This window comes from Saimiri boliviensis, chromosome 3, assembly GCF_048565385.1.
Source record: "Saimiri boliviensis isolate mSaiBol1 chromosome 3, mSaiBol1.pri, whole genome shotgun sequence".
NCBI lineage: Eukaryota > Metazoa > Chordata > Mammalia > Primates > Cebidae > Saimiri > Saimiri boliviensis.
Window position 1 is genome coordinate 143756595 of NC_133451.1, and position 26614 is coordinate 143783208.

Genomic DNA, 26614 nt, shown 5'->3' on the forward strand with positions numbered 1-26614 from the left:
GTAACTAGATGAATATGGGTTCCTACCTGAAGAAAAGCAGTACTAAAACTTTCTTATGGATAAAATCTTGGAATTGTAAAGAAAAAACCCCAAATCATTTTTAGTGCTTTTTCATATGGCAATGTATGTGAATTAGTGCCAGATGCAATGTGCCTGGTTGTTTTCCTTAATGTTCCTTTCTTTCTCCTTCTTCCAAGCCTCAGAAGAGGAAAGTGGAAAGCCTTTCCAGTGTCCAATATGTGGTTTGGTTATAAAAAGGAAGAGTTACTGGAAGCGGCACATGGTGATTCACACAGGTTTAAAAAGTCATCAGTGTCCGCTCTGTCCATTCCGGTGTGCTCGCAAGGACAATCTCAAATCCCACATGAAGGTAAGCCACCTACGGACCTCTTGGAAAGGCAGGCAAAGCTGGGGCTCCTGTACGTGGTCTGGTGCAGGAGGCTTCTTGGCCAAGGGAGGGAGCCACTGATGGAGCATGTAGATGACAGTACTCCTTGTAGCAAGGTAGAATTCAACATAAATGTGTTAATGTCCACTTTGCAGCCAAGAGCTTAAAGGCAGAGAGAACCTTCAATATCCAAATAACGTATTTACTGGAGGGTGGTCCTCTCCTCTCTAGGGGAGCAACAGCCTGCCTGGCCTGTGTGCTGACGCATTTCTTGGGGCACTCAGAGGCAGGGGAACAGCAAGAAGCAAGGAAAGCCAAGTTCAGGAAGAGCTGCTGGACTGAGCACCAAAGAGAGGGCTCCTGGACCTGCTCCCCTTCCTGGAGAGACTGCTGTCGGCTGTTACGGCTTTACCCTCAAGCTTGCAAACCCAGAGAAACCCACAGACACCATGTAGGAAGCATGAAGACATTGGAAGGCAGCTGGCCTTTAACTTTACTTAGCCCTTTGGGAAGCTTGGGGCCCCTTTCTAACAAGACTAAAGTCCTTGAGGCTGTCAGTGTTTGAGTTGTCATAATTCCCAGGATTACGTTTACCAAACATTCAGGGACATCATTTTCAATGTCCTATTAAAAACAACAGGGAACTCATACCTAAGCTAAGCATGTACAGAATTGACTAGAATCCATGGGTCCCTCTGTTGTGAGCTGGGGGGAAACTTAGTTAGATGGAAATCTTTTTAGCTGACCCTATTAATACGAAGGGTTTTGTCTCAAAATCAAGGAGGAAACTCATGGGATCCTCCTTGAGTTTGGGCTTTTGAATTTGGTAGACCTGAATTGAAATCTTTTTATGCAACTTATTAGCTAAGTGGCCTGAGCAAGTTAACCTTTAGACTCTGAATTTTCTCATCTGTTAAATGGGAATGATAATGTTGGTCTGGAAGAGTTGTCATTAGTACTTAAGAAGAGAATATTAGCAAAATGTTTGACACAGGAATTTTCAATGGAAGTTATTTAATTCTAGTAACTATCACTGAGCATCTTAATAGCAATCATATCTTCACTGATATTTCAATATGATTTGGCTGTGGATGTTATTTATAAAGTGTTTACTTTCCAACAATAAGAAGTATAATGTATGGACATAATTAAGATATTTGCTTATTTGTAAATATTACCATCTAATCCTTCTGAATAGATCAGTAATCACTCTTCAGAACTGCAGCTCTAAAAAAGTGTGACCAGATAGAACCTCTACTGACTTTAGGAAATAGCTTGGAAGATTAAAAAAATTTAAATCCATGATGTAATTTGTTTTCTATCATTTGCCTTTGTCTCCTGGGAGTAGCATGCCCTTCATCTTCAGAATCCATTTAACCAGGAGTTCTGGTTGGCTGAATTTTACTCAGCCGACTTAATTTTTACTTTAACCCTCCTCATCCTCTGTCACGTCTTCCCAAAGTAAAAACCTACATTTTAAACCTGCAGAGTTGAATTTCATTAGCAGGATGAGACTTCAAAAGAAATGCCTTTAAAATGAAAATTTGTTTTAGTTACTATTTCCTAAGCTGTGTTTCGAAATCAGCTCTGGCAAATTTAAAGCTTCAGCGAACAGAAAACTTGCATCTAGCCTGACACCTTGGAAGCTTGGTTTCATCTCAGGGTCACTTAAAACAACCTATTTATAAACCCATGGAAAAAAAGCAGAGTTTTCAATAGCAAGAACTACTGACCCTGAAACTACAGGGAGATGAGTTGGGTGCCTTGATGACACAGACGGCCGGTCATGGCAGTGTCACAGATGAGAGCTGCAAGGGCTTTGCGGGTCGTGGGGTCCTAGAATGCTTTCAGAACAAATCAATAACCAGTACGATAAAGCAGTTGTGTGAAATTACTACTTTATTCAAACTCATGGTGTCCTAACCTGTTGAGCTATGACTTGAGCTTTTGATACGGGAAGTGTGAGAAGAGCTCATGCAAGTTTAATTTTGTCAAATGGTGTATTCTTTCTTGTTCCTGCTTTCCACCTCACTTATTGGCTGCTCTTTTTTTAATTAAAGCATTCATGATTTTATTTAGTTAAGCATACTTTAATTTTGCTACATTTTGCAAACCCAATCTACCTGGAAATATAATGGTTGTAGTCTTATGCACAGATATCGTCTGCTACATCCACCAGAGACTACAATTTTTTCTTCGAGACTGAGTCTTGCTCTGTCATCCAGGCTGAGTGCAATGGCACGATCTCAGCTCACTGCAACCTCCATCTCCTGGGTTTAAGCAATTCTGCTCCCTCAGCTTCCCAAGTAGCTGTGACTATAGGTATGCGCTATCACACCTGGCTAATTTTTGCACTTTTAGTAGAGATAGGATTTCACCATGTTAGCCATGCTGGTCTCGAACTCCTGACCTCAGGCAATCTGCTGGCCTCAGCCTCCTAAAGTGTTGGGATTACAGGCATGAGCCACCTCGCCCAGCCATGGACAGATTTTCTAAAATGAATTCTGCCTAAGAAGTGGGGGCAATAGGCTGGGCGAGGTGGCTCATGCCTATAATCCCAGCACTTTTGGAGGCCAAGGTGGGCAGATTGCCTGAGGTCAGGTGTTTGAGAGCAGCGTGGCTAACATGGTGAAATCCTAATCTCTACTAAAAAAAAAAAAAAAAAATACAAAAAAATTAGCTGGGCGTGGTGGTGCGTGCCTGTAATCCCAGCTACTCTGGAGGCTGAGGCAGGAGACTCCCTTGAACCCAGGAGGCGGAGGTTGCAGTGAGCCAAGATCACTCCATTGCACTTAAGCCTGGGTGACAGACTTTGTCTCAAAAAAAAAGAAAAAGTTGGGCGAGTATAGCCAGAGATTAAGATCTCAAACGGATCTCAAACTGTATGTTCAGGAAAACCTTAGTTAGAATCTGAGTTTCACCTTAGGAGCTGTGAGACTTTGGAAGAATCATTTAACTTTCCAAACCTCTGCTTCCACTAATGCAGATAACAATCACACAGGCTATCTCATGGGGTTGTTAGAGTTAAATGAGATAACGCACAGAAGGCATTTAATACAGTGCCAAGCCCGGAGAAACAACATTCAGTAATCATTATCTGAAAGCCATCTGAATATACGTTAGTGTTTATTTACATTTAGAAATAATCAATGAAATGGTATAAAAAATTACTCTAAAATAAATGGTATTGCCTTTCTCTTTTTGTAATCTGCCTTAATGCTGAGAACTTAGAAAAACTGGTAAAAAATATATATAAAATTTTTCCCTAATCCCATCACCCAGAATGATAAATAACCATTATCATTTTGATGTATATTCTTCTTTATTGATTGTTATCAATATTTTTAAGAAAAATGGGATTCTACTTTCTTTGTTCAACAAATATAGTACTTACTGTATTTGTATTACAGTACTTACTCTATCCTATTGTGTTCTAGGCACTGTACATGTTTTTAGTTCACCTTTCCCTCATAATATATTGTGCAAATATTTTTTTGAAGTTAAATAGTGTGGAAGGAGCTTATAAAGGCCTCCAGCTTCCTCGGGGTTATCTCAGATTTCCATTAAGTCCTTTAAAATTTTTCCTGGATGAATGAACATTACAGGAATTAAACATGAATTCATAAGCTAAAATTGAACGGAAAAGGTGAGAAGGACTGCTAAGATAAAGAACACTGGTGAAATATTAGCAAGAAACTTACCAAGAGTGAGTTCTAGTAGTCTCAGTTCTGCCGTTTAAGGAGCTGTAACTTCTTATTAAAGCTCTCGCCTGTCCCCCTAGTGGGGGATGGAGTAGAGGGTTCCCAAAATTTCCTGAAGCTTTGAAGTACTACGACCCAAGCATCCAACTGCTACCAAGAAATAGCCCTAATGGTGAAGAGATAGCCCTAATGCTGTCACGGCACCTGATATGGGTTGTCTGTGTGAAATGACCAGGGGGTAAGTGAGCCCCTAAACATGGCCTGGAGAGAGTGACATGCTTTAGACAAGCATTTCTTCGTTTTAGTAGACTAAGAGGGTCTTTAAAGCAAATGTCAAGCTAAACAGAATAAAAATTATGATTAGAAAAATACTCCAATGTCAGGAGAGAAGGGGATAAAACTACATTCAGAGGATAGAGCTAATACTTCTCTCAAAGGCCAAATATGATATATAGTCCCTTTGGGAAGTATAGCTCAAATAAAATTGTTAAGCGCAAAAGTCAACAAAATACCCACTGTTTTTCCTTTAAAGCTTCACTAATTTGTCCATAACTAAATATAACAAGACCAGGATCTGGTAGAAAAGAAGCCACATAAAATACTTGCACACAGACTGTTTTTAATCCAGGGCTCCCTTTTGATTTTAGAACTTGGGCTTGCGCTCTGTCCTTCTTCTTCTTCCAGAAGCTGCTTCCGGAGCTTCTGTTCTGGATTAGCTCCTGTCCTCTCTTGGGTCGGTAGATGTAAGGACACTTCTGAAATGGCATCTGCCCCACTGCATTGTTCTCAGGGATGATGGAAGCTTTCTGCCTCGTGACCTTTACCACCTGGTTCCGGGGCAAGCTTTTGGTAGCACTGGCCAGGGTCCCGTGGGACTGTGACCTGAGGTCCCCAAGGTGCCTGCTTCTGCATGAATTGGCTGGAGGAGATGGTGGGGATTCAGTGAGGAAGCAAATGAAATGGAAGCTCTCTGCCTCCTGACCTTTACCACTTGGTTCTAGGGCATGCTTTTGGCAGCTCCGGTCAGGGTCCCGTGGGACTGTGAACCCAAGTCCCCAAGGTGCCTGCTTCTGCGTAGATCGGTTGGAGGAGATGGTGGGGATTCTGTGAGAAAGCAAATGAAATGATCAGCATCCAGTGAAATCCCTTTGTTGTGAAAGAACAGAAAGGTGATGTTAACATCGGGAGACAATCGGTGTGTTTCCCCACCCCCAGCACTCCGCCCGGGCAGAGGGAAAGCCTTTTCATAAGCAGGACTTTGCCTAACTGGGTTTAAGTGTGTATGGTTATTTCTGTTGAGAAACTCATGCCTTGGGGGACCCAGAATCTCTTCGGTTGTTTTTTTCAAAAAGCCACAGTGGGGTGCTGTAGCGACAGGATCTCACCATTAACTTTTAATTTCTTTGCTTTTGTTGGTCACTTAACATTATTTAAAAGTATGTTTTGGCTGGTGAATAATGCTTTTGGATTGCATTCAGAATGCATAAACAGCTGTTGTAAAACTCACTCTCTTGGAAAGAAAACCTATCCAGAGGGGCCAGGTGGTGCAGCGGATTAACTCATGAGCCTTTAACCTTGGTGAGACCTGGGTTCGAGTCCTGCCTAGGTCACCCCTGAAAGAGCAAGTGTCAGTTTTGTTTTGCTTTTGGATTCCAATCGCTTACTTGTTTGTTCAGATCACATAGCTCCCCAAATCATTTGGCCCACATCTACACCATTGGCAATTTCTACTTAAGGGAGGGCCAGTCCTGAAATAGCAGAGTGTAGCAGGTCAGCACTAAAGTACATTGGCAGAGATGAATGGGGGAGTTACAAGCTTATGAGCACCTGCCAGCTCAAAGCCTGGCTCCAGCCAGTGCAATGATTTCTTCACTTTTTTAAGCACTAAATTTGGTAGTGACAGGAAGAAAAAAGTTTCTCCCAATTTTTACAGGTATCGTGTGCACGCAAGACTGGAACTGGATTTAAAAGTCTGCATTCTTTCATTGCAGACGTCAGAATCCGGAGCATGATATTATAGCCACGTTTGGAAAAATTGGTTTCCTCTTGCTCAGAATACTTGGTGAGGGTCAGACCTTGGTTTTTCTCCTACTTTGCTTTTTCTGTCTGTAATTTCGCTCAATCCATTTATTCTGGGGCCTCAATTTCTCTGTCTTTGAAACGGGAATACCCTGGAGACATTATTTTCTACATTCTTAATTACCTAAGAGCAGCATTTTGAAAATTGAAATTATGTTTGCAAAACATAGCTAATTCTCTGGGTGACAATAATTGGGTACATGCAAACTATCATTACTGTGAGAGGAATTACTTGACAGGTTACTTCTGTGACCCCCAACTAGTAATTATGTAAGTTTGAATTGTGCTGGGTTTATAATAGTTTCTCCGAAGATATCAGCTGAGATCAGATGACTAGAATATTGGGATGCTACACAAAATAGCATCCACTGGCTGACTGCATCCTCAGTGGTGAACGTGGCCCCAGTAATGGACTCTTAACCTGTGTGGACCCACTTTATGTTTAGGGATTGGCCTCATTACCTGGAGCCCAGTAATGAAATGCTCTGCAGTACAAAGGCCAGCCCTTCGCACGGTGAGGAAATGATTGATGAATAGTTTGGATCTACAGCAAGGCATTTTCCATAAATGCACGGTGGCTAGCTCATTCTTCTTGCTTCTCCGTCAGGTTCATCAGCACCAGGATCGGGGAGAGACCTTTCAGTGCCAGCTGTGCCCTTTTACTTCCTCACGCCACTTCAGCCTGAAACTCCACATGCGTTGCCATCAGCACTTCCTGAGGACAGAAGCCAAGGTGAAGGAGGAGATCCCAGACCCAGATGTCAAGGGATCTCCCCACCTCAGTGACAGTGCCTGCCTGGGGCAGCAAAGGGAAGGAGGAGGGACAGAGCTAGTGGGGACCATGATGACGTCTAACACTCCAGAGAGGACTAGCCAGGGAGGGGCTGGCGTCTCGCCTTTGCTGGTGAAGGAGGAACCCAAGGAAGATAACGGCCTGCCCACCTCCTTTACTTTGAATGCTGCCGACAGGCCCACCAACCACACAAAGCTGAAAGACCCCTCCGAGTATGTGGCCAACAGTGCGTCAGCATTGTTCAGCCAGGACATCTCTGTTAAGATGGCGTCTGATTTTCTCATGAAGCTGTCAGGTACTTGAATAGGGTTGTATTCTCCCTCTCTCTCTCTCTCTTTCTCTCTCTGTCAGTATTCTCATCTGCAAAATAAGCTGGTAGAACTAGATGATTTCAGGGTCCCTTTAAATTTGGATAGTCTGCACTTTTGTACATTTTCTCCTTGACTGTGTGTGTGTAATCCTTTGGAAGTAGTATTGCTTTGGCTTGGGTCTCAAAACAGTAGGGATTGTTGATTTCCTTCTGTTTTTTTTCCCCTCGGTGAGTTCTTATTGTAGCGGGGAAAGGTCGCATGGTAAGCCAGGTTTGTGTCAGTTGCTTGTGTGACCTTGGGCCCTGTTTAACATGTCTCTTCTGCACTGGACTTGCATGGAATACCTCATGTTGGCATTATTCAAGTTCTTTACTGTCTTAATTTATACGATTTTTAAAGGACATATATACAAAGGCTACGATTAGGAATTACAGACTTCCAAAATTTGAGCAAATGATAACTATCTTTAATAAGCTTTTCAGGTTTTTTTAATGGGAATTTTTTTTATTATGGCAAAATATATTTAACATAAAATTTACCATTTTAACCATTTTACGTGTATGATTCAGTGACATTAAGTACATTCACATTGTTGTGCAAACCATTACCACCATCCATCTCAAGAACCTTTTCGTTCTCTCTAACTGAAAGTCATTAAACAACTCTCAATTCACCTCTCCCCCCGCCAGGCCCTGGAGACCACTGCTTTATGTCTCTGAATTTGACTACTCTAGGGATCTCATGTAAAGCGGAATTTAAAAACACATTAAAAAATAATCTTTTTTTTAAAAAAAACTACCTGATCCGTTTGGGAAAAAAAGATGGTGTATAAATGATAAAGATGTGTTCTTATTAGTTGTCATTACTTTCCATCACCATCAAATCGTACGTGATGTTTCTCGTTTTTTTTTCCTTTTTTTCCCCACGTATTTGATTTAGGTTGTGGTGTTGAACAGGAGCATCAAGGTGTTAGGGCACTCTGTTTTTCCTATCATTCTCTTTTGGAATAAGGTGTGTTGCAGGATTGTGCGGCTACTCATTACGTTTTTAAAAGTATGATTTTAAATTTTAAAAGAGATGTAGGGGTGGGGAAAGGTCGATGGAGAATCGGTTCTGTCTTTCAGTGAAGATGGCAGTCCCCACGATGATTTCCAAATGCCATTTCAGCTCTTTGGAGATTGACAATACCCTTTTAAATGGAGAATAATTGGTCACCGCCTTCCTTTAAATGGACTGTGAGTCGCATTTCACTAAATGTCATTGCCAGGTGAATTAGAGGTTCAGCTCCACTCCGAAGTCCCTTTGCTCAGCGACACTTCAGTCGGGTCTTTTGGAATGTCGCCCTCATCCCAGACCTTTGCTCCTTAGGAGTGGAGACACTAGTTGGAAGAAATGAGGAAAGGTAGGGGATGGAAAGTTAGGTGTCCCAGAAATGAACCAAGTCGGCAAAGAGCAGGGAATGTGACAGTGAAGCGCACTGACCTGCAGTGAGAGTATGGGGATCCTGTGCTGAAATTGGCCAAGTCACAGGATTAAAATGCTTCCGACGGTGGCCCTGAAGAATGCTGGCTTCTCTGCTTCTCATCACCCCTCTTCCCCTACTTCTCCCTCTTCTATTCTAACGTAGGGGAAAGTGTGATTTTTAAAGACTTTGAGTTTCAAATTTAAAAATTTTTGAAGCTGTGGGGAAAACACATGTTTTCATGCATTCCATGTTTGCTGTCCTGATCCTTCAGGATTTCACCTCCAAGGGAACTCTAGTTTTTCCTTAATTGTCTTGCCTGTCAACATGATAGCAAAGGGGGCTTCTTTTATGGGCCCTTATAGTGCAATCCCCAGAGAAGGAATACAAATGACATATTCACATAGCATAGCTTAGAAAGGGGACATTTCTTTACCTAATAGACAGGGGCAATCTGAGCGGAAGTGAATGACTCTGTGTAAGGTGTGACTCCCTTTACTCCATGACTCCAGGGACATTTTAAAATCTGGAGGAAGGTGAGCGGGAGCAGGGAAGGTTTGGTCTTTGGATAAAACACTTGTGTATGATGTGTGGCTCCTGCTGGGCTCAGCTCTGAGTGCCCACATTAGGCTCTAATTAGCTCCAGACCCAATCTCAGGGAGCATAAGATAGGGCTGCTTAGCGCTGGCACTGCAAGCAGCAGAGACACGAGGGGAGAAACCAGTTGATAGGTTGGGGTGAAGAACTGCACATCAAAGCCTTACACTGTGGTCTGTGTTTTCAGTTAGCTATTGATGGGGAGTTGTTTATGGTTTGGCAGTCAGAATATTTACTGACTGATCAATTGGCGTAAGAAAACAGATAACAAATGCACACACTATTTATGCAAAAGGCCCATGCAGCTATTTTATGGTGGCTTACTAGAGGTCCTGAAACCTGACTTGTATGCACTGTTACCTAGCAACCTGTTATAAAGTCACCGGGGAAAGAGATGCATCCTTAATTTTTTTGTGTGTGCATATTTGGATGTAAATGTAAACTTGGTGACTGTGGCGGTGCAGCTCAGGAGAGGAGAAGATGTGTTGAAAGGAAAGGAATACATTTTCTGAATAATTTTTTTTTTTTTAATTTTTCTTACTCTCTGGTTGGTCTCGCCATACATTTGATAGCTGCTTTCACTGTGGTGCCCTGCCTGGCTGTGTCTGTGGATATGATTTAGGGACAGAAAGGCTAAATCCCAGGGAGCTGCGGCTGAGTTTCTAGCTCTCCCCATAATCAAATGTAGTGAAGTAGTGGCTAGTCTCGGGCCTTGTCCCTTGGCGTTATAACGGCGCCATTGTTCTCGCACTGAATTTTTTCCCTGGGCTCTGTCCGTGCACCTGCTGGTACTGTAGGGTGCAGCTGTTTGTGGGCACTGAGTCTGTGAATCTTTGTGCCAGCCAGATCACTGTCTGCAAAACTGGAGCACAGTGACAAATTCAAGCGTGTAGACACCTACTTGTTTCCAAAAGAGAGAAAACACTTGATGCTTTCTTGCCTGGTTATTAAGAGGAGTCTTTCTTGCTCCTTCGACTAAAACTAAGCATAAAGATGACTGAATGGAACCCAATGGGATTAAAAGTCAGTGGATAGAATGCTGTTTTAAATGGACTCTCAAAGCCCCCCACCCCCACTCCTGTTAGAGGTTTCTTAATGTGCATGATTGTGAAATAAAACCCTGTCTCCCAACCATCAGCTATTCTTCTGACTGACCCCACACTGAACATTGCTAGGTCCTTCAAGAACAATGCTGCTTCCAAAACCGAGGCTTCCAGGCCCGGCATCGCAGTGAATTCAGGGAAGAAGAGTATGGGTAGCTTTCTGGGCAGACAGAAAAATGAATGTTATAAATTTCGCTCATGGTTTAGATTGAGGCAGGCCTGAGAGGGCTCCAGGACTGTATGTTCCAGTTGCTCTTTCCTGGAAGCTGGAAGGCATTTGCAAATCATTGCATGTCAGGGCAGGTGAGCCAGTGGTCTTGTGGCTAGGGGTGTTCAGGGTATAGGTGCTCACCCGACTGTAGAGAGCTGAGTTCTTGCTGATTCTGTGCCTTGTCGCCCGTAGCCAGCAGCAGTTCTTAACCTCAGCTGCACATTAGCCTTGCCTGGGGAGTTTTTCACAAAATGCCAGGGTCCAGAAATTATGATTCACTGGGATAGGCCCTAGACATTGGTGTTTTCTTTAATATCCTCAAACGATTTTAATGTGCAGAATGATTTTAATGTGCAGCCAGGGCTGAGGACCACTGATGTAGATATAAACTTGATACCTGGTACTGTATTTTTTGGGACAGCTGTGGTTTTCATCGGTGCAGTTTTGTTCCTGTGGTCTCCACCCTAGACCATGAAACAGGGCATGGTGGTATGAGATGGGTCTGTGGCTTTCATCATAGGTTAAGATTGTCATGAAGGAGAGGTCTGGGTGAGCCGTTCTCAGGGATCTCCAGGTAGTTCCTTGCAGGGCCTCCTGACGGGGGATTTTCTCCAGTCAAAAAGTCTCAAGACTCCTTGCAGAGCATCAAGGAACTGGGAGGGTCATCGTTATTAGAAGCCTGATTAAAAGTTGCCTGCAACAGCGGCCTTACATCATTTCTTTTTCTGAAAACTACACTTTTAAAGATATAAAATTTAATTCTAACTCTCCAAATTATAACCAAGCAGTTGACAGAAACTTGGCACTTCACTTGTTGGCTGGGAATATCTTTTTGTCCCTGGTTTTCCAAAATAAAAGATATGTCATTTCAACTATTTTTAATTTGGAAGCCAGCAAAAATTGTTGTGCTGTCTCCCACATTATATTAATTTCGTAAAATTGAGACCAAAATAATTTTAACTAGGAGACATGGACTTCTTTAAAGCAGCAACTTACTTTTAGCCTCACAGAGACAGTCTGTGAACAAATGGTTAGAAGCTAACCGTTTCTGACTTCTTAGTAGCTCAGCCATTAAACAGCAAAGGTGTTCACGTATAAATGTAGGGTGTAGGTTAATGTGTTGGTGTCATATACTGTGGTTTTCCATCGGCCTTTGTTCTACAACTTCCATCTATTTCACAGGATTTTAAGCCTCTGTAGGTACAATACAGTTTTTGTACAAATGGCGGCTCCCAATCTTGCGTTACCTTCGTGTGTGCTGCTGGAGAAAGAGGGATGGGAGATGCCCATTGAACCAAGTCATCTTCATTGCCCAGTGGCTCTGATTGCCCTTCTGTAAAGGCGATCATCTCAACAAATGAGCCTTCTTCCAAGTAAACGCCATCCTTGTGTTACTCACACCCTGCGACTGCAGGGCCAGCAGCCAGGGGGCCCTTCCACTGTCCACGCCTGGACACGCCTGTCCCGGTCAGGTGATTTTTGACAGCTTCCCTTTGCATTTCCAGTTTGGCCTTTTTTTTTTTTTTAAACCCTGCCTTGTTTTCCTTGCGATGGGCACTCACTGATCATGTGACTAAAATTCCTCATGTGAGCAGCTGCGTTTAGGGGCCTTATATGTGAAAGTAGCTTGAATGCCCTTTTGAAATCTTTGACTTTATTGAACTTGGTGATTCATATGAGAGAGAGCGTGTGATTCTTTCCTATTTTTCAGTGACTTGCCACTCATGAGACAAGCACTGACCTGAGTTAAGAAAGGGGCAGATGGGATTATTATAGGTAAGTGGGGCCTAGAGGATTATGAGTGGGGCCTGGATTGCTTACATACACAGGTTGAGTTCTTATGCTAGTTGCTCACTGCTTATTATTTTTACTTTATTTAATGTGTACTCTGTGCCCTTTAACTTTTTTGAACCTTGTAGCAATGCCGTAAGTATTAGTATGCCCATTTTACAGATAAGGAAACTGACAAGTGGAGAGGTTAGGAGTCTTGCTCAGGTTAGCACAATGAATAGGTGGTGGAAGTGGGATTCTAATCCAGGCAGCTTGGCTCCAGGTTTCCCTTCCCCAGTCTGTCTATACCCCCAAATTACAGAAAGAAGCAGCAAAAACAGGGAATGGCAAAAATGGCTCTGTTCTCTGCCCTTCTTGTGTGTTGTGGAATTAGCCAGAATTTCAGCATGTTCTGGATACTGTTATGTCAGACAACTTCAGAATTTGTGTTAATAGTTTTAGGCATCTCAGGAATTATTTAGTGCAAATAGAGCAGTAAGAGTAGGGCCAACTGGTATTTCTGTAGAGCTTCATAGTGTATCGTGTATTTCTAAATATATCATTTCATAACGAGTAGGTAGATGAGAAAACTAAGATTTGGGGTAAATAGTTGTAGAAGAGTCATGACTGGAATCCAGATCTTTCTTTCCTCACTGTGCTGGATAGAGTGTACCTAGTTCTAGAATTGCCATGAGAGTGATTTTTTGTCTTGATAGACCCCTTGGATATTTTACCAAAGTCTGTTGGATCTGTAAAACCAAAGCAAAGTGTCATTCTCCTTGAAGTTCACTCTTTTTACTACCGCTGTTATTATTGTTGCTGCTTCTACTATTATTATTATTTTAAGAACTATAATTAATCAAAGGTGCTTACAGTGAGCTGGGCACTGTGCCAGCCATATCATGTACTTTCTCATTTAACCTTCACCACAGCGCTGTAGGGTCTGTAATAGTAAATCTAGGTTATAGATGAGGAGGCTGAGACTTAAAGGTTTTGGCTGCAAGGGACAGAGCAAGGATACAGCTCTGGGTAGCAGCAAAAGCTTGGCTCTTGACCACTTAATTAGCTATTACCTATTTTTTTTTCTCAGTTGAGCAAACTGTCTTTTGACCTCCGTCTGCTTCACTGTTTATTTTCCTTGGCTTCAAACCATGGCATCATTTCTAATGCATGCACTTTCAGTCACTAATCTGGTTAAATTTTTTATGTCTTCAAAATTGTACTGACATTTTTATCTACACTCCATCCCTTCACGTGCAGCCTCCTCCTTACGCCTTGAAGTTGCCCCTCCGGCTCCCCCCGGTGCCTTTTTGCACCTTAGCACCGTCCTCACCCATCCACCCAGCATTTCTGATGGACTCTTCTTCCAGTACCTCTTGCATCCGATCATACTCCTGTCTATCTAGCTCTTTTCTTTCCTTCCCATCTTCCCTCCCTCCCTCCCTGCCTCCTTCCCTCTCTCCCTCCCTTCATTCCTTCCTTCCTCCCTTCCTCCATTCCTTTCTTCCTTTCTCTCTCTGTTTTTCCTTTCCTTGTCTTGTCTTATCCTTTTTTTCTTTTGAGATGGAGTCTTACTCTGTCACTCAAGCTGATCTTGAACTCCTGACCTCAAGCAGTCCTCCCACCTCAGCCTCCCAAGTAGCTGCAGTTACAGGCTCAGGCCAAGGCCAGCATGCTCAGCCTGGGCTCTTTTCTCCTGAGTAATCATCTCCCCACTCCTCTCAAGAAAACTGTTAATAGTCTTTACCAACTCATGAACATACCCCTCTCATTTCCATTTTACTACCTTTATTCATGTTGTTCTTGGGGTTTGATCATTGCAACCATGGAATTATGTGTACCTTCCTCTTGAGGGGAACTACAAAGTCACAGTGTAAAGAGGTGGGCCTTTGGAGAGGGGAATCGTAGCCATTTTTGTGGTCTGCCATAGTCCAGAGTTCTTCAGATTTTCTCTGAGTGATCCACAGTGACAAAAATCATTTAAAAACTGACCTGTAAACCAGAATGTCAGCATATTAATTTAAAATGACAGGTATGGCAGTCAAGAGGAGATGTCATTTGGGGCAGGTGGATACTGACTTTCCTGGAAAAGGTTGGGAATCTATTATCCAATCTTCAGGTTTTCTTTCTTGTAATCTCCAGGCAAACCACTCCATTGTTGTTCATACATTTCATGCTTTGGCCATGTTAGTAGTAGGAATTTACTCAGGGCTTGATTGGTTTTCCAGGACTTGCTCTTCCTGCTTTTGACAAGGGATATATCCTGTCTGTTAAGTGGATTACTGCAAATGGCTACCTTTGTCCTTTGCGGGTTGGTTTTAGTAGTTTAGTTTTTACAGAAAAACTTTATTTATTTTAAAGTTCTTGAGGCACTGCTCACGGCTACCTTTGACCCTTCTCCAGAGGCTGTTTTGCCCCTTTGGCTGTCGCTATCATAGGGACCTTTACAGTCTTGGTTTGGATACATAGGCCCTGAAGTGTGGCCAAGGATTAGCTCAGGTGGGGATTAATGAGAAATATGAGGTGGCTAAATTTCACTAAACACTAATTATAAAATGATTTATATAAATTATTTTTAATTTATATAATTAAAGGGAAATTAAAGAGCAAGATTTAAAAATATTTAGCGAATGTTCTAAACATTCCATTTGAATATAATACACTTAACATATAACAGTCATATTTAAAAGTTATTAATTATTATTTAATTAAATCTTGGCTTTTCTTATGATTTCAGAAGGCAATTTCTCACCCAAAGCACATGACAGTGCTGAAAAATCCCAGATCCCCAGCCTGTTCATTCATACATACATGCGTACATACATACATACATACATACACACTGCTAACAAGGGAACTTGGTGAGACAGAACAATATCAGCTTGTCGTCTGGAGAGTTAAGCTCTGATTCTGGTTCTATCATTAATGAGCTGTGTGATTTTCAAAAGATCATATCATCCTCTAAGCCTGTGTTTTCTTATTGTAAAATAAGGGAGTAGAAAACAGTAATGGCTTTCATTTTGTTTCAGAAGTTCACATTTATTACATTTACCTGTTTAAAAAACCAAACAATTCGGGGTAAAACAAGTTGCTGTTTGGTGAGCAGAAAATTTGATACTGCAGTGCTATGAGGGAGCAGAGTCTAAAGCAATGTGATCATCTTGTATATTTCTAAATTTGTTTTGCTGATCTCAGTTTGAAAAAATACAAGTACAGTTTCACATAGTGGCAAATGGGAACAGATTTTTAACAACTTGTCTTGTAATTTCAGGATCTCCTCAATTAAAGAAGAGTACAAGTGTTTGCTTCAAAGTCGACAGCATTTAGCAACTGCCCTCATTCCTTATAATAAATGAGAGATAAGCAGTATCCAAAACTCACAATATGCCCTAAAGCCATCCATAATTCTGTGTCAACTACTTGGTTATTACTTACTTAACTATTATTTGGGAAATGTATTTAATCGCTCTAGGTCTGAGATTTCTCATCTGCAAAATGGGGATAATATTAGTGCCTACCTCAAAGGGTGATGGTGAGGATCAGATAACTTAATATGTAGATACTTAGTGTATCACCTGGCTCATGTTATGTGCTCAATCAATGATAGATCTACCTATATCTATATCTATTCTATCTATCTATCTATCTATCTATCTATCTACCTATCTGTCTATCTACATATGTCTGTCTATTAGCTATGGTCAGAAGCTGCACCAAGCAGATAAACTTGATACACTTGAACCTACCCTTTCATTTAATTTAAGGGCAGCTGGCCATGTCTACAGAAATTTTTCTTTTTTCACAGCTGGGAAGTAGTCCTGCCTACTAGTGCGTAGAGAGGCCAGGGATGCTGTTAAACATCTTACAGTGTACAAGACAGTCCCCTACCCCAACTCCTCCCAGCAGATTATCCAGTGGTGTTGAGGTTGATAGACACTAATTTAAAGTATGTATACAGGCTCTAGTACTACTATAATTATATATGGACACACATGCATAGGCCTGAACTTTATGAAAAACCAGTGCCAAGGCAGCCACTTCATTATTGATGACATGTTACTGCAACTGCAGCACTCCTGTGAGAGCGGGAGAAACTGCCTTACCAGGGCACTACACAAAACTGAATTAACTTGTCAACACAAGTTGACACATTAGCAGTCTCCAGTATGCTGATGTTTTATATATAATGCAGTGGATGATGCATACTTTGAACTTAAATTTTAACTTAATTTTCAAACAATTTTTAAAAACCTAAAGAAACAAACATTTGTTACAACTCCTAAAGCATATCCGAGGGTTCCTTAGAGCACTATTTGAAAACCATTGCTCTGTAGTCCCTTCCAGGCCCGAGTCTTTGGCTCTGGTTTAGGGTGAGGTCGTAAATAAAATTCTCAGTGGCCTTGCTTTTTCACAGAGCAGTTCAGCATTTACAAAATTGCCATACTCTGAACTGAAAGAGAGTTCTGTCTTATTAAGCTCAAGAAAAGGTGTCATTTTCCTTCACCAGAGGGAACCAACAGAACAGAGGCATTCATTTTGCAGTCGATTCCTTCTCTTTCATCCTCTCAGTCAAATCTTCACAAGATTTCTTCCTACCAGAAAATGTCCCTTTCCTTCAGGCGAAACCCACCCTTCCCTTTCTAATGAAAAATGCTTAATCCACTCGCATCATTTATTTTCCAAAGTCACGGTTCACCTGCTGAGGATAGTGTCCCTCTTTAAAGTACCTGGGTGTCTTGGAGAGAAAGGAAAGGGTTTGGATGCATTTCCAGTGAGAACCTCTGAGCCTAGTTTCTCTGTGAATTCGATCTGTGATTTGGGGCATCAGTTTCTTAACCTTTTGGGACCTTAGTTTCCTCACCTGTGAAATGAAGATAGTAATAACATCTATCTCCTGTGGTTGATGGAAGGCAAGATTCCTGAGTCATCACTCAAGTGCTAGTTGTATGCATCCTTAAAACAAATGGTGGTCTTTAGAAGGAAGTTGTATAGTATTTTCTCAATTACTATATAACTAGAAAATACTATGTATTTTATATATATATATATATATATATATATATATATATATAGTATAATATAGTAATCATACTATATATTTTCTAGTTATATAGTAATATAAAAAATAACATAGTATATACAAATATAAATATATATATAATATATAGTGTTTTCTAGTTATATAGTCATTACCTAGAGTTGGAAAATTGGAATCATCTTATCCCAGCAGCTTTCCCATTCCTTTCCCACGTTTGCGTTTATCTTGAATCCTTCATAAATCCTCAAAAAAGCTGATTTGTTTCCTTCAAGTACATAAACTCCATCAAGTACATAAACTGAGGGGTATGTGTAATTGATCATCAGAGTGACCCAGGTCCTAGGATGCTGGGAACAAACAGTGAGAGAAGGGGCCACTTGATTCGCGGGGGCTTCCTCGCCACATCAAAAGAGCAGTATCCGGAAACTTTCAAGTACCTAAACAGAAGTCAAGGCAGGTGCTGGGTAAGTCCTTGATTCCACATGTGCACAAATCTTTCTGTGTTAGTAGTAAGAATGAAGTAAAAACTACGTCATGAGTCATAAATGGTTGCTTTTCTCTTAGCAATTTCCCCAAAGAAAAAGAAAACATCTTGAATTCCACTTCTCACTGCACGTGTGGGTTTTTTGTAAAGTGGGATAACGTAAAAGATGGTAATTATTAAGTCATATCAATGTTAAAATATAGGCTTTGTGTATTGTTCTTAATGTAAATATTTTTGGTCATTGAACAAAGCAGGTTAGCCTTCACGTTTCTATTTTTACATCTTCTATTGAGACTCAAAATGTTTGAAAAATTAAAACTTGGGCAAATGAGTGATTTCCACGTGGTGCTTTTCTGGCATGTCATTAGCAATATTTACATTACAATTTTCTGTCATTCCCTGTATTGTCAGAATGAAAACCAGGTATGTAGTGCCTTGTAAATATCCAATCCAGCAATATACAGCTTGCCTATTGCCTTTTAAAGTGTCTTTTTGAAGTTCTGTTAAATCCAGGTTGTGCTAATAATGCTGAATATCTTTACTTTTTTCCCTAAGTCTCTCGTAGCATATACTCTGACTAATGCTTCTATAAACCACTTACATCTGCAGAAAGCATCTGCTTAACAATCTCTAGAAGTTGGGATTTGCTTCTGGGACCTCAGTAGTTTTAAGAACTCTGAGATGAATTCTTAGCCTCATCTTAGAATTTAATTTGTGTGTGTGTGTGTGAGATGGAGTCTCGCTCTGTCACCCAGGCTGGAGTGCAGTGGTGTGATCTCAGCTCACTGCAACCTCCGCCTCCCAGGTTCAAGGGATTTTCCTGACTCACCTTCCTGAGTAGCTGGGATTATAGGCATGTGCCACCACATCCGGCTGATTTTTGTATTTTTAGTAGAGACGGAGTTTCACCATGTTGGGCAGGCTGGTCTCTTAACTCTTGACCTCGTGATCCACCCACCTCGACCTCCCAAAGTGATGGACTTACAGGCATGAGCCACCGCACCCAGCCAAATTTTAAAATGTTTTTAAATAAAAGATACAGCAATGAAACATTTTAAACATACTTAATCATTCACTTTAAATTGTTCCTTTTCAAAGAATTGAAGACACAGACTTAATAAACACCCTACTTAATTACTCTGTCATGATGAACTAGGGTGCCCTTGGAAAAGGTCTTTATAAAGAGTTCTGGGATAATGGTGTTGGGAGAGAGCAAGCTTTAGAAGGTGACCAGCAAAATCCCCCAAGAAGTGAGGGAAAGGTGCAAAGGGTAGAATAAACCAAGTCCTCTTAGGAGCAACCTTCCTGTTAGAAGTCGGAAGTACATATTTGAGGATTGCTCTGTAAACCATCATTGCTCCCTTTGATTCAGATTCCTATGGCATTGTCCCCAAAGGGTTAGCTTTTAAGCATTTTTCTTGACTTCTCCTTTAGTAATGCTAGAGTTCAAGTGATGATTAGCTATTTCTACCTAGACCATGCTGTGGTCTAGGTAGAAAGGTCTTTAACTTTATTTCAAAGGTCTTATCTCTTGTTCAATTATTAAATCCAGAGAAAACACTTCTGCTTGCTTTTGGTGCAATATTTTGGAGGTCTTAGTTTTTGTTAACCTCAGATAATATTGGAACACCATTATTAGATGCCACTAATTTGGAACAACACATTTTATTCATTCAACAAATATATATATTGAACACCAACTATGGGCCAGGTACTCTTCTAGGCCCTTGAGACACATCAGTGTTAAAATGAAAATTGTTGGGCTGGGCTCAGTGGCTCACACCTGTAATCCCAGTACTTTGGGAGGCCAAGGCAAGCAGATCACGAGGCCAGGTTGGTCTTGAACTCCTGACCCCAAGTGATCCACCCACTTCGGCCTCCCAAAGTGCTAGGATTACAGGCGTAAGTCACAACGTCCGGCCATAAATTGTTAACATAATAACATTTAAAAACTATATAGCGGCCGGGCGCGGTGGCTCAAGCCTGTAATCCCAGCACTTTGGGAGGCCGAGGCGGGTGGATCACGAGGTCGAGAGATCGAGACCATCCTGGTCAACATGGTGAAACCCCGTCTCTACTAAAAGTGCAAAAAATTAGCTGGGCATGGTGGCGCGTGCCTGTAATCCTAGCTACTCAGGAGGCTGAGGCAGGAGAATTGCCTGACCCCAGGAGGCAGAGGTTGCGGTGCACCGAGATCGCGCCATTGCACTCCAGCCTGGGTAACAAGAGTGAAACTCCGTCTAAAAAAAAAAAAAAAAAAAAACAAAACTATATAGCATGTGATTAGTCTGTTAAACTAAATACCACGTAACAAACTATCACAAAGGGGATGACTTAAGTAACATTTATTTCTCTGTTCTGGAGGCTGGAAGCCTAAGATCAAGGTGTCAACAGATTTGGTTTCTCCTGAGGCCTCTCTCCTTGGCTTGCAGACGGCCTCCTTCTCATTGTGTCGTTGTGCAGACTTTCCTCTGTGTGCCTGCATCCCTGGTGTCTCTTTCTTCTTATTCTGGTTCTTCAGTGCAACCAGTCACATTGGATTAGGGCTCAACTCTTATGACCACATTTAACCTTAATTACCTCCTTAAAGGTACTAACTCCAAGTATATTCCACACTGGCAGGTTAGAGTTTCAACATACGAATTTTGAAGGGACACAGCTGAGTTCATAACAGGTTATTAGATGATAAGAATTTGGAGGGAAAAAAGAAAGTTAGATCAGGGTAAGAGAGGTTGGGAGTATGGTGAAGGTGGTGGTTGCAGTTCTGAAGGGGATGATCAGAGTAGACCTCACCGAGCAGGTGGTATTTGAGCAAATTGGAAGATGAAGTATTTTCAAGATTTATTGTAACACAAGAGTCCAGAAGTGGAGGTGGTGTGGTGGAGGCAGGTAAGGGACATGGAGTGGGAAGCCCATGGACCTACGTTCTGGTCCCAGCTTTGCATCTTTCTGGTAGTGAAACTTCCAAATAGTACTTTGGACTTCTGGGGTTCAGTTTCCAAATAAGCTGGTCTGTGTGAACTTACGATTCTAGAATACATATTCTTAGAGGGTTATGAGGTGGAAAACAGACTTCGTGCTTGAGTATCGGCTTGGAGTAGGTTGTGGGCAAGGGGTGATAGATGTTTGCTTTAAGGATTTATTTTCATCTTTTTGTTTGTTAAAATGGAATGGCTCATTCTAATAAGTGTTTCTAAGAATCCTGTATTAGGATGAGATCCTCTTTCTCAAAAGATGAACACATCCAATGTAACCAATCATGAGTTCCCACCTCGTGGACTGTTAAAGGGAGTGAGATGCCTGTGGAAGTGAAAAGTGGTGGGAAGAGGGTGCTTGTCTCTTCCTGCTTGGTCTTTCCTGGGTAGTAGGTAGCCCAGTGGGGGAGGCGTGGTACAGTGTGGCTACGCCACAGAATCCATCCCATAATAGGTCAGTTAGCTCTACCCTGACCACACACTCCACAGCAACCAACCGTGCTAAAAATGGAAAAAGGACATTAGTGGAAAAACTGGTGAAATCTGAATAAAATCTAGAGTTTAGATCATCATAATGTGAGTTTCTTAGTTCTGACAAATGTACCATGGTTAGGTAAGATGTTAACCTTAGGGAATACTGGGTGAGGAATATATGGGAATTCTTGGAACCATCTTTCCAATTTCTCTGTGAATCTAAAATTATTCCAAAATAAAAAGTGTTATTTTAGCCGGGCGCAGTGGCTCAAGCCTGTAATCCCAGCACTTTGGGAGGCCGAGGCGGGTGGATCACGAGGTCAAGAGATAGAGACCATCCTGGTCAACATGGTGAAACCCCGTCTCTACTAAAAATACAAAAAATTAGCTGGGCATGGTGGTGCATGCCTATAATCCCAGCTACTCAGGAGGCTGAGGCAGGAGAATTGCCTGAACCCAGGAGGCGGAGGTTTTGGTGAGCCGAGATCATGCCATTGCACTCCAGCCTGGGTAACAAGAGCGAAACTCCGTCTCAAAAAAAAAAAAAAAAATGTTATTAAAAAAAAAATAAAGGCCATTTTGGACTCGATGGTGACTTGGGCTACAGACATGGATTTATTCACCATAATCGGAAGAACAGTGCCAAGTACATGTCCCACTGTTTATGGATCAGTAGCATCGTCTTATAATAAGGCAACAGTGGTCTAGCTCTAGTCCAAACTTATCTCTTTGGCAAATTCTCCATCCTTACCTTACCATCACACCCCAGGTTTTTGCTTTGGATATTGCCTCTGATTCATGTTTGTATTCATTATCTTATGGCAGAATAATTGCCTGAAAGCATTATTTCATAATAGGATTAGGTGGGGAGAGTGCTAATAAGTCAGGGAGGCAGTGGCATACACAGGAAAGAAAGTTTAGAGAAACCAAAGAGAAAATGCCCAGAGACTTTGTAGATTTAGCACTTCTTAAAATATTCTAGGTTCAAAAGATTCGGAAACCCACACTCTTCAGAGTCGTAGGCCCATGGAGTGTATTGTATGGTTTTGCCTAGGGCCCAGCCTGTTCTGATGAGGTTGTGATCCCTCCGGTGTTAGCGCAGTGTGATTGTGCATTCCATACTTCGTTAAGTACCAGGGCGGCTAAGTGGGGGAGTGGCCTTTTTTGTATATATAATCCCATTTTTCTTTTGACAGCTGCAAATCAGAAGGAGCCCATGAATCTAAATTTTAAAGTGAAAGAGGAACCTAAGGAAGGGGAGTCCCTGAGTGCGACTTTGCCTCGGTCCAGCTATGTGTTCAGCCCCGAATCTGAAGTGTCAGCCCCAGGAGCCTCTGAGGACACACTAAAGCCCCAGGAAGGGAAGGGAAATGTGCTGAGGCGGGATGTGTCAGTCAAAGCAGCCTCTGAACTTCTCATGAAACTCTCAGGTACTTGATTTATTCTGAACTATTCACATTCTGATAATTTCGCTTGCAGGCCAACTGGACAGCTTCCTGCATGGGTTATAATTAACCCGATGGCGGCAATATCACATTATTGCTGTGAATTCAAGGAATGATCAGATTACTTGGCTGAAATTACTGTGTTGTATGTGAGTTTGTTTGTGTACATTAGCTGTGTACCTATCTTATTAAATACAACCTTTTCCTGACTATCATGGCAAATTGTTGGAAACCACTGTTGCTTTCCAAGGTGATATAGGCCATAATTTTAAATGGGTGCTAATGATGTTCAAAGCTCTTCTGCTAATTGATCAAAATATCTATTCTTTCCTAATAGAGGACCTGGCATTTTGTGTGTATTTATACTATACTCTTTAAGCACCATTAAAAACATTTTTCTTAACTTCATAAGCATTTGAGATGGCACTTGAAGTAATTACCAATAGAGTGGCAATAAGAGATTTTATGGATAGAGAATTTTATAATGGAGTATTACAATAATTAATCTGTTCTTAAGATTAATGAATCATTCTTTACTAGTATCTAAATGTAATCTCAGCTTATTAAATTTAGGAAAAATAGCTTATAATTTGAAATGTGTATAGTTTGGGTTTTTTCCCATGTTATCTCTTATCCTCCCTGTCCCTTTGAAACAGGTAAAAACATAGTGTCTTTTAAATTCAAAGATAGGACTTTCAGAACATGGAAAGAAAAGTTATATCAATAATAATACTTGTCAAGTCATATCCCATCCTTAGTTCATTACCTCTCAAGGGTAATTTTGAGAAACTATATTTAAAATGCTAATATGAATCAAAAGCCGTTTTTAGTTTGGAACGTGCTGTGCTTGAAGGATGAAAGCAAGAAATGCATTCGAGAGACTCCTTTAAACCTGTAATTTCATCAGCAGCTCTGACTGTGTTTCTAGTTGACTAGTGGGTTGGAAAGCCAGAAATTAATAGTGATTTACTTAGTCATTATACCAGAACAGTTGAAATTCCTATACTTACCAGTTGGTGGGGTTAAGAATTCTTTTCTTTGATGTTAATTCAAGCGCATTGGAAGTTCAAGGTAACATGATTTGTTATAAATAAAGCATAATGCAATTATTATATCCTTATCATAGCCCCATTTTCCTAAACGTTGCAGAGATAGTGCAGTATCTCCTAAGCAGATGAGAGGTCTAGTAAGATTGTGCTATTTGCTGTTATAAAAGCTGAACGCTTTTATGAAGGATGGTCAAGTGAACACATGTTTTTTTTTTTTGTATATTTGAACTCTGCTTCCTATGTCAAATGATGTAGAGTAATCCATTTGTTGTTTTTCTGATAAATTCAAAGAAGCCACATAGCTCTGATTGTTCCCCCATAGAATACACTTTCACATTCCAGTGACTTGAAGTCTTATCCAACAGTGACCCCTGCCTCCCTCCTTATGGTCAGATTCTAGAATATAATATTTCTAGCGCAGAGTTTGCTGTGAAGCAAGTGTTGTGAGCAGGAGAGACTTGGGTAGCACCAAAAGATAATATGCAAAAAATGAGATTTCAGGAGAGATGTTCTTTAAGGGAAAATATTTTATCTTAATTCTTTTGCATGATGAGATTTGAGACACAATATGGAATCATTTTGTAGATAATAATGATATCCTTCCACGAGAATATGTCTATCAGCCATGAACATTGAAAGATATTTGTGGACGGCAGGGATCCTTCTAAATGTGTATGTTGACTTTGGTTGAGTACCTGTGTAATGGGGTTCAGCAATAGCTGACTGGATGACATGGTCCCATTTCCAAAGGGCATCTACCCCTGCTTCATGATGTTGAAATGAAAACTTGTTTGAAGACTAAAGACTATTTTTTTTTTCTTGCCCTGAAAAAAAAAAAAATCTCAGCATTCTATGTGCATATCTCTTAGATCAAAGAGATATGCATCACAGTCCTGACCCTTAGATGCTGTGGTCTAGTCAGAAGTAATCCAGGGCAGTGAAATCGATTCAGGTGATTTGCACTTGGAACTTAGTACTGCCATACTCTAGTGGCCAGGGTCAGGTAAACTGGGAAGAAGCTTTTTGTCATAAAAATAGGCATGTGACTTAAAAGCAAATACCTTTTCATTCCTAAGCCATAAGGTAAAGAGGACTCATCCTTAGTTAGGTTAGGAAAAAACTTTGTGTGGTCTTTCCTCAAATTGTGATTTTAACAATTTCACTGTTCGTGCCCTGAAAGACATCCAAGTAAAGGACTTTGAATGTTTTCAGACACCCTTTTCCATGACCATTTCTGTTCTTCTCTAGACAAGAGTAATAACTCATTTCCCGAAGCGTCTGTGTAAGTGGTCAGGGCTGCATCACCAGTTCACGTCGGCTGATACCCCCAAAGCTTTCTTGTAGCTGTTCTTGTGAACAGGCGTTCCTATTGCTTCCTGCCTTGCTTGTTTTCATTTATAGTCTTCTGTTATGCTGGGGGAAATCCTCTTGGTCAAGAAGAGTTGGGTGAGGATAATTAGTTATGCAAGGATGATGCATCAGGCATGCTTTTCCTTGTTTCACTTTTGACCCAAGGAGTAGTTCTAAGATGTGGAATAAAAGTTTTCCCCGTTACTTATTTCTTTGAGATTAGAAGTGATGACCTATAGTTTAGACCCTTTCAGTCTTCTCACTGAATTAATAAGAAGAAACTAGTCCAGAATTTTGGCTGCTTCATTTCAGTTTTAAATTAATTTATGTTAACTCCTTAAGGATGGAGACTTGGCACCTGGCCCAGTCATATATCATGCGGGACTTTTCCATGTGGAGAAACCTCTGTAGGTATATTGTTTTCCAAATTGACATTTGTGTTTTACGGGAAAAACGCAGATGAGCTAGAGAGTAGGCTCAATGTTTCATTAAGTGTGCGTTTGGGAAAATCTGAGCTTTCTTCCTTCCTGTGGTTCAAGTTCTATTTCCAGCTGTTAATTGGGAAGTTGAACGCCTGACAGCTGGGCCAAGTAAATTGATTGCCATAAAGAAAGCAACACACTCTGAGGAAAGAACTGGAAGTCTGCGACTACTTGTTGTTATGTGACACAAGGCAGCCAAAATAATCAGACTTTTTTGCTAAGCATATGGTTGCCAAAGATAATTCCCAGAAGTCTTCATTCAAGGAGACCAAAATCTTGATGTTCAACATAGAGGATATATAACATTAGGTAGTGTAAGATATTCAAAGTCTTCTTTAAACTCTGGTTTTGCAATGTCTGGTCACCTTGCAAACTTATGGGACAGCTGTCTTAAATCATGGATATGATATAAGGGTGAAAGCGACACAAAATTTTGTCTGCTTTGTCTCTGTTCTGCTATAAGAGAAGTAGCTAGATGCAAAGTGATAAAGAAAGATAAATGCCCTCTTCTTTCTTTGGGAAGTTACATGTTTCCATGGGAATGCATATATAAAATGTCTCATGCATGGTTGGGTGAGCCTAGAAGTAGTAGATAAGAATGCCATTTAAAAATATGAATTCCATACACAAAAGGTACATAGCTGGAAAGCTGGAGTTATGCAGAAACATTAATGAAAAATTAAACATTTACATTTCTCTACATGGTAAATAAAACTTCATATTAGACCTTAATTTGAAACAAATTTATTGGTTTTTTAGATTTCTGTGCTCACCCAGTGGATTTATATTCATTTCTGGTTTATATTCATTTATTCCTGCCTAGTCCTGAAGAAGCATATAAATTATAATTGCCTCTTGTGTAGGAATCTAAGCAGGCCATAGATTTGAAATACATAGTGATG

The 26614-nt window shown here is 41.0% G+C and overlaps 1 protein-coding gene across 5 annotated transcripts in view; it reads left to right on the forward strand.

The window, feature by feature from the left end:
• ZNF827 (zinc finger protein 827) overlaps positions 1-26614 on the forward strand; it is a 182512-nt gene that overhangs the window by 47122 nt on the left and 108776 nt on the right. For all 5 annotated transcript variants that reach the window (XM_039479137.2, XM_039479138.2, XM_010338626.3 and 2 more), the window contains exons 3-5: positions 198-370; positions 6776-7256; positions 22583-22816. In XM_039479137.2, the coding sequence (XP_039335071.1) occupies positions 198-370; positions 6776-7256; positions 22583-22816 (888 nt within the window). The remainder of the gene's footprint in view (positions 1-197; positions 371-6775; positions 7257-22582; positions 22817-26614) is intronic.